Source organism: Oncorhynchus clarkii, chromosome 18, assembly GCF_045791955.1.
Source record: "Oncorhynchus clarkii lewisi isolate Uvic-CL-2024 chromosome 18, UVic_Ocla_1.0, whole genome shotgun sequence".
Taxonomy (NCBI): domain Eukaryota; kingdom Metazoa; phylum Chordata; class Actinopteri; order Salmoniformes; family Salmonidae; genus Oncorhynchus; species Oncorhynchus clarkii.
This window is the reverse complement of record NC_092164.1, coordinates 22,019,693-22,033,423: the sequence shown is the minus strand read 5'-3', so window position 1 is coordinate 22,033,423 and position 13,731 is coordinate 22,019,693. Positions and strand designations below refer to the sequence as shown.

The window sequence follows — 13,731 nt, the reverse complement described above, 5'->3', positions numbered from 1 at the left end:
AGATACGGTTCTTGGGTGAATAATATACTGTATGCCTTTGGCTATTTGTAATACTTCAAATACAGTTACTATTGTTCATAGTTTTTTAAACTTGATTATGTTGTATAGTCATCTTCTATAACTGCCAGTTTCACTACCGATTGTGTTCTTTTTCTGTTTGTATCAGTAGGTGGTAAGACCACAAACACACCACAGCGTCCCCATCAGAGGAGATTGGTTGGAGGAGCTATATAGAACTGTCTCATTGTAATGGCTGGAATGGAATTCATGGAACGGAGTCAGACATGTGGTTTCTATAGGTTTGTGTTTGGTACCATTCCATCAGCTCCATTCCAGCCATTACAATGAGACAGTCTTCCTAGAGCTCCCCCCACCAGCCTCCTCTGGTCCCCATGCACTATAAACGGTACAGACCAGAGATAATGGGGATAACTACATGTGGGAAAGAGTTATAATAAGGTGATCTAGAATGATCATTTCTTGCATGAACTTAATTGAAAGACAAAACATTGGGCACGTTCGAGCGGGTCACCTTTTGTCAAACCTTTTAAAGTGTGTTGCACTTCGGGGACAAAAAGGATCCGACTTGTGCCTACAGGAACTTTACAACAACCGTGTCATGACGTTTCGACTGCAGTCGACTTCAATTATTTTCTGCAGGTGCTCCTCACCATCATCGCCTGCACTGTGGAAAGCATTATTTGTCAACCAATGATTAGAGTGTTTTTGTTTGACCCACACGAGTGGGATGAAAGACGTGACTGAAACAGAAGGCAGCTTTGCTGCGATTCATATGTATACAGTAGATGTGAACAAATGAACGTGTTATTTGAAGCACCCTCTCCTCAATTGATGATAGTGTACACACGTTCAGTATATTTACAGTTTGAGTGTGTGATATGGGGGTTTGGAGACATGTTTATGGAAACACTGCCATGTTACACTGAGCCTTGCTGTTGGAAACCACATCAGTGTCCGACTTTCGGCTGCAGTCGAATGATTCGGCCTTTCCACACAAACAAGCCCATTGTAACACAGGTGACTCCTGAAAAACTGGTTTAGGACTGAAGTGACAGTGTGTGCTAAATCAGGGAATGCAGATATCAATAACATCATTGAATTGGGACTGGTAAAACGGTGTAACGCACTTGACACAGAGGGCTCTATTCAATCTGCATTGCTGAAGTCTTACAGATTAAGCGGTATACTTTTAAAAGGTCATTTCTGACTGAGCTGACATATACAGCATTTACAGTGAACGCAGTCTCAGCTAACATTGCCTTTACATTTCAATCGCCCTGTTACGCTGAACTTCCACGATACGGATTGAATAGAGCCCCGAGTTTGCACTTATACAAAATGCACTTAACAGGAGTCGACTGTAAATCATTACATAATAATCATCATTTGTATTTTAAGCGCTTTTCAAGACACCCAAAGTCACTTTAAAATAGGGCTGTAATTTGATCCTTATTGCGGAAGTTCAGCGTTACGGCGTGATTGAAATTTAAAGGTAATGTTCCCGCATTCGCGGCGACTGCATTCAGGGTAAACGCTGCAGATGTCGGCTCAAATCAGAAATTACCTTTAAATGTCTATCATACAATCTGTAACGCTTCAGCGAGAGGGATTGAATAGAGCCCATAGCGAGAATCAGCACATTTTTAAAAAGGGATAAAAAATAAAAAAATCACACATTAAAATAAGCAAGTGTATAAAAGTACACAAAACATAAGAAAATAACTAACCATTTAAACTAGACAGGAAATAAAAGCTAAGACAACAGTTAAGCCTGTGTGTCTTTAGTGTGGGCTTGAATGTGTGTATGGATTGTGAGGTTCTGAGATGGAGAGGAAGGGAGTTGCCGAATTGGGGGCTGCACTACTAAATGCACGGTCAGTCTTCCATGGAGCAAAGTCTGGTACGAGGGATGGTTGGGAGGCCAGTGTCAGAGGAGAGCAGTGAATGGGTGGGAGTGTATGGGTGCAGGAGGCCAGTGTCAGAGGAGCGCAGTGAACGGCTGAATCCTAGGCTACGTCAAGGAAAAATAGTTGCAGAGAAAACAATGGGTCATTCTAAAAAAGTTACCACATTCAGTTCTTCAAATGGTAATGTTTGAAGCATTGTACAATGTAATTAGAATAGGGAAAATAGTGTACATTAATAGTAGTCCTGTAAGTTATAAGAGCATACAATTATAATTCCTCCAGCATTCCATACTTTGTGGGAAAGGGGCAGAAATGCTTCACATTTGTCTTCAGCAATCATAAAACGCTCTGATCAATATCTCTTACCAGTTTATAAAATTAGAGTGCATGGTGCCAAATGGTGCCATTTTTATTTAACTAGGCATTTTTACCCCTTTTTGTCCCCAATTTCGTGGTATCCAATTGTTGTAGTAGCTACTATCTTGTCTCATCGCTACAACTCCCGTACGGGCTCGGGAGAGACGAAGGTTGAATGTCATCACCGTAAGGATGGGATGGTGGCCTCCCGGGTGGCGCAGTGGTTAAGGGCGCTGTACTGCAGCCGCACTGCTTCTTAACACAGCGCATCCAACCCGGAAGCCAGCCGCACCAAGGCTACACCGTGCACCTGGCAACCTTGGTTAGCGCGCACTGCGCCCAGCCCGCCACCGGAGTCGCTGGTGCGCGATGAGACAAGGACATCCCTACCAACCAAGCCCTCACTAACCCGGACGATGCTAGGCCAATTGTGCGTCGCCCCACGGACCTCCCGGTCGCGGCCGGTTACGACAGAGCCTGGGCGCGAACCCAGGGACTCTGATGGCACTGCAGTACAGCGCCCTTAACCACTGCGCCACCCGGGAGGCCACCATCCCATCCTTACGGTGATGCATGGTAGTGGCAGGGAGTGGATGTTTTTCAGCGGCAGGGACTGGGAGACTAGTCAGGATCGAGGGAAAGATGAACGGTGCAAAGTACAGAGAGATCCTTGATGAAAACCTGCTCCAGAGCGCTCAGGACCTCAAACTGGGACAAAGGATCACCTTCCAACAGGACAATGACCATAAACACATAGCCAAGACAATGCAGGAGTGGCTTCGGGACAAGTCTCAATGCCCTTGAGTGACCCAGCCAGAGCCCGGACTTGAACCAGATCGAACATCTCTGGAGAGACCTGAAAATAGCTGTGCAGCGACGCTCCCAATTCAAACTGACAGAGCTTGAGAGGATCTTCAAAGAATGGGGGGAAACTTCCCAAATACAGGTGTGCCAAGCTTGTAGCGTCACACCCAAGAATACTCTAGGCTGTAATCGCTGCCAAAGGTGCTTCAATAAAGTACTGCGTAAAGGGTCTGAATACATATGTAAATGTGAAATGTTTTTATTTATTTTTAATACATTTGACAAAAATTCTAAAATCTTGTTTTTGCTTTGTCATTATGGGATAGTGTGTAGATTGAGGAGAATGAAAAAAACGATGTAATCAATTTTAGAATAAGGCTGAAACGTAACTAAATGTGAAAAAAGTACAAGGGGTCTGTATAGTTTCCAAATGCACATGGAACAATATGATATTTGTTGATTTGCGTATACTTCGTATTTAGAAACATAAATCATGTTTTTTTCCCCCATTTTGTTTTATTTGGTTAAAACCAAAGTATAGCCTCCCCTCCGCTGAGTGAAGTATGTTTCTTTTTTGTCCTGCCCAATGTAACCAAGTAGGCTAGACCTCCGATAAAGTGTTTTGCTCATGTGTCCGCTGGGAAAATCAATCTTACGTCACCAAAGCTTTATTAAAATATCTCATTTCAGAGGAGCAAACAGTGAGCTGGCATTCCCGTTTTAGCTATGTATTGTAGGCAGGCCTACGTTATTTTAGCCATGCTTTGGACTTGCATGAAAACGCCTATATGATCTATTCCATGTCCATCGTGAAACTAGAGATGTGAACCTCGTGTTTATAAGGTATTTTCCTGCAACAATTGTTTATTTTCCGTTTAACATTTTTAAAGCCCAAGCCCTCCTTTACTCTAGGCTACCTTTACCATAGGCCTACTATAACGAAGGCTGGTTCAACAGCAACATGCGTCACGTCTTTTTTTTATGCTGCCGATTTTATGATATCATTACATTTTACATGTATTTATTGTTGTTAAAAAAAAAAAATCTATTAAAACCAAAGTAAACAAAATACAAGCAAACTTATTGGAATGATTAAACTTCTGGAGAAGTGTGAATGCGATCTGATCTGTAAGATGTTTCCAATTTGTACAGTGCCAGTCAAAAGTTTGGACACCTACTTGTTAGCAGTTGATGTTACTCTTCAATAACACAGACCCCAAAGCAAATCAGGGGGAGGGAGGAAAAATAGGTTTATTCAAAGAGAACAAATCATGGTTGTTATGCTGAGAAATAGATGATCATTCTTCCCTGTCCTTAGTGACTCTCCACAGAACAAAAGGGACAGGATGTCATTTATAACCCCCAACCCTAGTCTGTGGTTGACCAATTAGAATTCCTTGCAGTAAAAATTGGGCCAATGGCCAAATAACAAGTATCCTGTTTCAGGCTCAATGTATAGGCAATTCAGACCAATGAGATCTTACCAGAATCTAACCAGATGTTGAACTGAAAAACAACTATTTCCTTTGATCGTTAATTCCCTATTGACCTCTAGTCCTCTGCATTGTGTATCATCTTAAAATAGTCTTACATACTCATTCAAGGGTTTTTCTTTATTTGTACTATTTTCTACATTGTAGAATAATAGTGAAGACAAACTATGAAACAACACATATGGATATCTAAATAAATCACAGACAGTGTCACCAGAAAAGCACCATCACACCTCCTCCATGCTTTTCGGTGGGAACCACACATGTCGAGATCATCCGTTCACCTACTCTGCGTCTCACAAAGACACAGCAGTTGGAACCAAAAATCTCAAATTTGGTTTCATCAGACCAAAGGACAGATTTCCACCGATCTAATGTCCATTGCTCATGTTTCAGGCAAGTCTCTTCTTATTGGTGTCTATTAGTAGTGGTTTATTTGCAGCAATTCAACCATGAAAGCCTGATTTATGCAGTCTCCTCTGAACAGTTTATGTTGAGATGTGTCTGTTACTTGAACTCTGAAGCATTTATTTGGGCTGCAATTTCAGAGGCTGGTAACTCTAATGAACTTATCACCTGCAGCAGAGGTAACTCTGGATCTTCCTTTCCTGTGGCGGTCCTCATGAGAGACGGTTTCATAATAGCGCTTGATGGTTTTTGCGACTGCACTTGAAGAAACTTTCAAAGTTCTTGACATTTTCTGCATTGACTTACCTTCATGCCTTTAAGTAATGATGGACTGTCATTTCTCTTTGCTTATTTGAGCTGTTCTTGCCATAATATGGATTTGGTATTTTACCAAATAGGGCTATCTTCTGTATTCCACCCCTACCTTTTCACAACACAACTGATTGGCTCAAACGCATTAAGGAAAGAAATTCCACAAATTCACTTTTAACAAGGCACACCTGTTAATTGAAATGCATTACAGGAGACTACCTCATGAAGCTGGTTGAGAGAATGCCAACATTGTGCAAAGCTGTCATCAAGGCAAAGGGTGGGTACTTTGAAGAAACTCAAATATATTTTGATCTGTTTATCACTTTTTTGGTTACTACATGATTCCATGTGTTATTTCATAGTTTTGATGTCTTCACTATTATTCTACAATGTAGAAAATAGTAAAAAATAAAGCAAAGTAGTAGGTGTGTAGGTGTGTCCAGACTTTTGACTGGTACTGTGTATAAAACATTATATTTGGAAGCAGTAAAATGGTGAATGGACAAGCTCCCTTTATATTAGATCTTTATCTTTATCTTTTTATCTTTATATTAGCTACTGTGAAAAGTGTATGTATGTAAAACTCTCCATAGTCAGCTTTGTTTTAATATTATATGCCCACAGGAAGCAATTATGGTGCCTGTAAAGTGTATTTACACAGCCTATTTAAAACAATTTGTTTTGTTTCGAATTATTCGCTCTCATTAGCCCCATAGAACATTTTACAAAAGTACATCTATCACACATCTAGAGTATGTATTATGCAGAGTTTACTTTCCTTTCTGTGACCAAACCCTATCTTTTAAATTTCCATCTTTTTCCATCATGTATCTTATTCTGGAGGCAGCTCTGCAGAGTGGTCACTAGCTGGCACAGCCACAAAGTCATAAAATCTGATTTTAAAGCTAACCTTACATTTTTGTTTTCATACATTTTTACAATATAGCAAATTCTGACTTTGCAGCTGGCCCATCTAGAGGAAATTGCTCAGTTCTGCCTCAAGGACAATTGTAATCCAAATAAATGCCAACAGAAGAGCTCTCCCAATTTTATTTCTGTTTTAGTCCTGTTCTCTTTCCTTGTGGACTTTATTCATATGTTTCAGCTGCTGAACCTTGCGACTAGAGGTCGACCGATTAATCGGAATGGTCGATTAATTAGGGCCGATTTCAAGTTTTCATAACAATCGGAAATCAGTGTTTTTGGACACCGATTTGGCCGATTATTATTATTATTTATTTTTTTACACCTTTATTTCATCTTTATTTGACTAGGCAAGTCAGTTAAGAACACATTCTTATTTTCAATGACGGCCTAGGAACGGTGGGTTAACTGCCTCGTTCAGGGGCAGAACGACAGATTTTTACCTTGTCAGCTCAGGGGATTCAATCTTGCAACCTTACAGTTGACTAGTCCAACGCTCTAACCACCTGATTACATTGCACTCCACGAGGAAACTGCCTGTTACGCGAATGCAGTAAGCCAAGGTAAGTTGCTAGCTAGCATTAAACTTCTTATAAAAAACAAAATCAATCAATTAATCATAATCACTAGTTAACTACACATGGTTGATGATATTACTAGTTTATCTAGCGTGTCCTGCGTTGCATATAATCGATGCGGTGCGTATTTGTGAAAAAGGACTGTCGTTGCTCCAATGTGTACCTAACCATAAACATCAATGCCTTTCTTAAAATCAATACACAGAGGTCTATATTTTTAAACCTGCATATTTAGCTAAAAGAAATCCAGTTTAGCAGGCAATATTAACCAGGTGAAATTGTGTCACTTCTCTTGCGTTCAATGCACGCAGAGTCAGGGTATATGCAACAGTTTGGGCAGCCTGGCTCATTGCGAACTAATTTGCCAGAATTTTACGTAATTATGACATAACATTGAAGGTTGTGCAAAGTAACAGGAATATTTAGACTTATGGATGCCACTCGTTAGATAAAATACGGAACGGTTCCATATTTTACTGAAAGAATAAACGTCTTGTTTTCGAGATGATAGTTTCCAGATTCGGCCATATTAATGACCTAAGGCTCGTATTTCTGTGTTATTATGTTAACTAAGTCTATGATTTGATAGAGCAGTCTGACTGAGCGATGGTAGGCAGCAGCAGGCTCGTAAGCATTCATTCAAACAGCACTTTTGTGCGTTTAACCAGCAGCTGTTTATGACTTCAAGCCTATCAACTCCTGAGATTGGGCTGCTGTAACCAATGTGAAATGGCTAGCTAGTTAGCGGGGTGCTCGCTAATAGCGTTTCAAACGTCACTCGCTCTGAGACTTGGAATAGTTATTCCCCTTGCTCTGCATGGGTAACGCTGCTTCGAGGATGGCTGTTGTCGTTGTGTTCCTGGTTCGAGCCCAGGTAGGGAGGGGCGAGGAGAGGGACGGAAGCTATACTGTTACACTGGCAATACTAAAGTGCCTAAAAGAACATCCAATAGTCAAAGGTTAATGAAATACAAATGGTATAGAGAGAAATAGTCCTATAATTCCTATAATAACTACAACCTAAAACTTCTTACCTGGGAATATTGAAGACTCATGTTAAAAGGAAGCACCAGCTTTCATATGTTCTCATGTTCTGAGCAAGGAACATAAACGTTAGCTTTCTTACATGGCACATATTGCACTTTTACTTTCTTCTCCACACTTTGTTTTTGCATCATTTAAACCAAATTGAACATGCTTCCTTATTTTTTTGAGGCTAAATTGATTTTATTGATCTATTATATTAAGTGAAAATAAGTTTTCATTCAGTATTGTTGTAATTGTCATTATTACAAATAAATGTAAAAAAATAATAAAATTAAAAACATTTTTTGTTTAATTTTTTTTTTTTTTTTTTTTTTTTTTTTTTTTTAAATCGGCAACATTTGGTCCTCCAATTATCGGTATCGGCGTTGAAAAATCATAATCGGCTGACCTCTACTTACGACGGAATCCTAGCCTGAGCAGCAGTCAGTTTGTGCATGGTTAGGTTCCCCTTGACACTAAAGCTTTTCCCACAGCTAAATTGTTTCTCTCTTGTGTGAATCAGTATGAGTCCGTTTGTGCACGTTCAGGTGCCCCTTCTGATAGAAGCTTTTCCCACAGTCACCACAACTAAAGGGTTTCTCTCCTGTGTGAGTAAATTTGTGTTTTTTTAGGGAGTCCTTCAAATTAAAACTTTTCCCACAGTCATCACAGCTAAATGGTTTCTCTCCTGTGTGAGTCAGTTTATGCATGTTTAGGGGCTGCTTGCGATTGAAACTCTTCCCACAGTCACCACAGCTAAATGGTTTCTCTCCTGTGTGAGTCAGTTTATGCATGGTTAGGTGTCCCTTCTGTTTGAAGCTCTTCCCACAGTCACTACAGCTAAATGGTTTCTCTCCTGTGTGAGTCCGAACATGTTCGGTTAGGTTCCTCTTGAGACTGAAGCTTTTCCCACAGTCACCACAACTAAATGATTTCTCCCCTGTGTGAGTCAGTATGTGTTGGGTTAGATTCCCCTTGCGATTAAAGCTCTTCCCACAGTCACCACAGCTAAATCGTTTCTCTCCTGTGTGAATCATGTGCTTGGACAGATCTCCTTCTAGTTTGAAGGTCTTTCCAAAATAGGGGCAGGTGCTGGTTTTCCCATCGTGACACAGTCTGACATGGGCCTTAAGTTTACAGGTAGATCTGTAGAAATTTTTGCAGAATTGGCATTCACGGGGTTGCTTCTTGGCGAGAGTCACATGCATCTGCAGGTCAGCTTTTAGAGCAAATGTTTCACCACAGTCACAGCAGCAGAGAGTTTTTATAGCTATGTTGCTGGGTTTGGATCTGTGTTTCTTAAATGGTGGGTTGTGAGTCAATGGTAGGCTGGGATCTAATGTTGGGCTGCTGTCGAGTCCTATTGGGTCACTGCTTTCGGCTGTGCTGTGGCTGGATGCATTGTTTTGATTATTTGGAGGGTCACATGGAATGTTGAGAGCCTTTAGCTGAGTCACAGTACCAAAAGGTGTGAGATTCACATGTTTCGGGTCACACTCTCGGTTCTCCAAAGTCTGGATTTGAGGAGTCAAGGGGTCCACCTGATCACATTTACTTGTCACACAGGCAGGAGTGAAAGTGGCATTTTTGGTATCAAAGAGCTCTTGAAGCCGTTCTTCCTCCTGACTGATTTGCTCCTCTTCCTCTTTAATCTGTGTGGCTTCAGTGTTCTCCTGTCCCAGACTGAAGCTCCACTCCTGCTCACAATGCTGATGCTCAGGGAGAACCTCCTCTTCAGAGACAGCTAGAGAGAGCTGCAAGGAATCTGGAGGGAATGAGAGGGGGGGCTAAGGTTATCCAGTCTTTAGACATCAGGGTTACAGTGAATTTGAATTGAAAGGAGCAATCTGCAGTTCCAACAATAACAAAGCAAGTACCCCGCCACTGTTTTGGTAAAGGGATGAGGCTTGCTAAATGGAACCACTCTCAAATTCGAAGACAGAGCTATGGGTGTAAGGACTGACCAGTTATAATATCAAAATGACAGTTCTAAACATGTTGAGGCTATAAAGTGTTTGTTTACAATTACATTGTTTAGAAACACTAATAAAACAAGTTATATATATATATATATATATTTGGGGTTCTGTTGGGATACAAGACATCCATAAATTATATTCAAGAATCCATAGGTATATTATTCATTTTAAAAGGTTTAAAAAAATGTATGTACCAATTGCAGATTGACCCTTTAAGTCAGTAAATTCAAGAAGTAAATTGAAATTCCAATTCAAATGATCGAAAAAAAATTCCAATTACTTCTCGATAAACCAAAGAGAAAGCGATTTATTTCAAAAGTTTGTCCATTTATATTTATTATAAATTAAAATCACTTCCAGGTTTTTGTGACAGTCAGTTTTTCTCCATGCTAGTAAACCACCACCTCTAGAGGTAAACATGTTAAATTATTAAATAGTTACTCTTATGCCTGTGTTTTATAGACTGCTATGTTTAAACACTATTTTTTTTTCTTTATATATCTATAGCACCAGTTTCCACCTCCTTCAAAAACCCCTGCAGCTTCCTCTAGAGGTATTGATGTAAAGAAAAAGTTCAATGCTTTTCATGAAACATGCTCTGCCTAATAGGGCTGTTTTTTCCATGGCAAAAAAACAAAACACGAAGCAGACAAAAATACTTTGGTCCTTTAACAACCTGTTGTATGTAAAATATTGTGTGCTATAGCTTGGAAAATACAGAAATGTGAACCTGGATGAAAATATAATGATGCGTTTGTTTCTAACATGTTGTTTACATTAGGTCGGTTTTCATGAAGAAGTTTTAAAGCCGATCCGCGTTTTGGTTCTTGCCAAGACACTAACAAGAAAAGAAAATTGTCACGCCACCTATAGCACCACCCTCAGGTACTTCATAATCGTCTCTCGGGTTGTATCATATACTATTGTTGTAATATCTCTACGTTCATCAATTTGACTTTGTTTTTCAAATACAAGTAGCTGAAAACACTATCTGCTGTGCCCGCTGCGGGAGCGTGATCCACCTGCAAGCTCCCCTCAGGAGCGTGTGTCAGTGCTGTGACTTCTGCCAGCACTGCACCCAGCACTGCACCCACTGCTGTTGTGTGCTGTGGGACCCAGAGGGGGTGGTGGAGCTGGACTTTTAATGCGATGTGTGTGACAATATAGGGATGGAGGTCGAGATTTAGTTGTTGTTTTGTTTGCTTTTATGTATGTATTTATGAATCTAATATCTATATATTTATTCATCCCATGTCGTGCTTTTCCTTCACTGAGATTACAAGTGCACATCACTGAAATTAATGTTTTATTTAATGTCTGTTATTCATATATATTTTAGCATTAAACTAGTATCTACATCGGTAAATAAGTCAAATAAGCCATTATTAGGACCCCTTCTTTCAAAGATAATTCTAAAAATCCAAATAACTTCACAGATCTTCATTGTAAAAAGTTTAAACACTGTTTCCCATGCTTGTCAATGAACCATAAACAATTAATGAACAGGCACCTGTGGAACGGTCGTTAAGACAGTAACAGCTTACAGACAGACGGTAGGCAATTAAGGTCACAGTTATGAAAACTTAGAATCCAAGAGAGGCCTTTCTATTGACTCTGAAAAACACCAAAAGAAAGATGCCCAGGCTCCCTGTGTGAACGTGCCTTAGGAATGCTGCAAGGAGACATGAGGACTGCAGATGTGGCCAGGGCAATAAATTGCAATGTCCGTACTGTGAGACGCCTAAGACAGCGCTACAGGGAGACAGGACGGGCTGATCATCCTCGCAGTGGCAGTCCATGTGTAACAACACCTGCACAGGATCGGTACATCCGAACATCACACCTGCGGGACAGGTACAGGGTGGCAACAACTACCCGAGTTACACCAAGGACACACACTCCTTCCATCAGTGCTCAGACTGTTCCCAATAGGCTGAGAGAGGCTGGACTGAGGGCTTGTAGGCCTGTTGTAAGGCAGGTCCTCACCAGACATCACCGGCAACAACGTCACCTATGGGCACAAACCCACTGTCGCTGGACCAGACAGGACTGGCAAAAAGTGCTCTACACTGACGAGTCACGGTTTTGTCTCACCATGGGTGATGGTCAGATTTTCGTTTATCGTCGAAGGAATGAGCGTTACACCGAGGCCTGTACTCTGGAGCGGAATCGTTTGAGGTGGAGGGTCCGTCATGGTGTATCACAGCATCATCGGACTGAGCTTGTTGTCATTGCAGGCAATCTCAACGCTGTGCGTTACAGGGAAGACATCCTCCTCCCTCAAGTGGTGCGCTTCCTGCAGACTCATCCTGACATGACCCTCCAGCATGACAATGCCACCAGCCATACTGCTCGTTCTGTGCTTGATTTCCTACAAGACAGGAATGTTAGTGTTCTGCCATGGCCAGCGAAGAGCCCAGATCTCAATCCCATTGAGCACGTCTGGGCCTGTTGGATCGGGGAGTGGGGCTAGGGCCATTCCCCCCATAAATGTCCGGGAACTTGCAGGTGCCTTGGTGGAAAAGTGGGGTAACATCTCACAGCAAAAACTGGCAAATCTGGTGCAGTCCATGAGGAGGAGATGCACTGCAGTACTTAATGCAGCTGGTGGCCACACCAGATACTGACTGTTACTTTTAAATTTAATACCCCCCCCTTTGTTAAGGGACACATTATTCCATTTCTGTTAGTCACATGTCTGTGGAACTTGTTCAGTTTGTCTCAGTTGTTCAATCTTATGTTCATACAAATATTTACACATGTTAAGTTTGCTGAAAATAAACGCAGTTGACAGTGAGAGGATGTTTCTTTTTTTGCTGAGTTTAGGTCTATTTTTTAAACACAATTAAATGGATATAATAAAGTGGCCACTAACTGGGGACCAAATGCCGATTACATTTTAATTTTGCTAAACCACATCAAAATACCCGATAATAGTAACTAGTATTTCCAAAGAAATGTCAAACATGCTAAATGCTAACGTTAACCAGTTAGCTAACATGTTTACGACACCAATAATCACAAAACATTGGCGGCTTAATAACACTGTTGAAAATAATACATTTCTAAACACGGTCGTGTTGTACATACGAACCTATCCGCAGCAGTCTCCGTAGACGATCATTTTCCTCTTGGTACTCAGCTACCGTTTTCTCAACTGCCCCAAAAATGTCGACAGCAGCAGCCATTACACGCTCATTTAAAAACTCACGCAGCAACTGTAGTTGAGACATTTTCAATTGATTGGGAGTTGAGGATTCAACGAATATGGCTTTGTCCACGTAAAAATGATGTTGATCACAAACAAAACAAAATCCGCTCCAATGATGATTTACTGAATCAACGCTACAAGCGACTCGCCAGCAACAATAAAACAAGTATTTCCGGGTCACGGAAGTTCAGAAATGTCCATTTGCATTACATTTGGGTTTTTAAACCATTATTCCAAGGTCAAATAAATGTCCCCAATGCAATACACTGTATACATGAAATACATATTGGCTTATAGAGAAAAAACTATTCTAGGTGCCAAAGTAGAAGTGGGGTTGGGATCACTCACTAGGGTCTGTAAAATAAAGTACTAAAGTACCAGTACTGTATATATGGTGTTATTTCATGAGGGACTGAGGTCTATGTGCCCAGCAACACTTTCTATTCCACCCTCTCCATTGGTCCAAATGCAATACACAACACACCTATAAATCACATATTGGTTTACAGAGAAAAAAAAACATTCTAGGTGCCAAAATAAAAGTGTGTTTGGGATTACTCACTAGGGACTGTAGAATATATATATGGTGTTATTTCATGGGGGACTGAAGTCTAACTTACTTGATTTATTCCTGTTTGGGCCAGAACACTGCATCTCCAACATGTATTTATTTATTTGGGGTAACAGACATATACAACAAAATGTACAATG

General features: G+C 40.8%; 1 protein-coding gene across 1 annotated transcript; it reads right to left on the bottom strand.

Moving 5' to 3' along the window:
• Window positions 1-5,839: 5,839 nt before the first annotated feature.
• LOC139373196 (gastrula zinc finger protein XlCGF46.1-like) lies at window positions 5,840-13,167 on the bottom strand. Its single transcript, XM_071113382.1, has 2 exons — window positions 12,904-13,167; window positions 5,840-9,595 (listed from the first exon to the last, which is right to left on the bottom strand). Exons 1-2 carry the CDS (start codon window positions 13,040-13,042, stop codon window positions 8,325-8,327), a joined length of 1,410 nt encoding a protein of 469 aa, XP_070969483.1. The 5' UTR covers window positions 13,043-13,167; the 3' UTR covers window positions 5,840-8,324.
• Window positions 13,168-13,731: the final 564 nt, after the last annotated feature.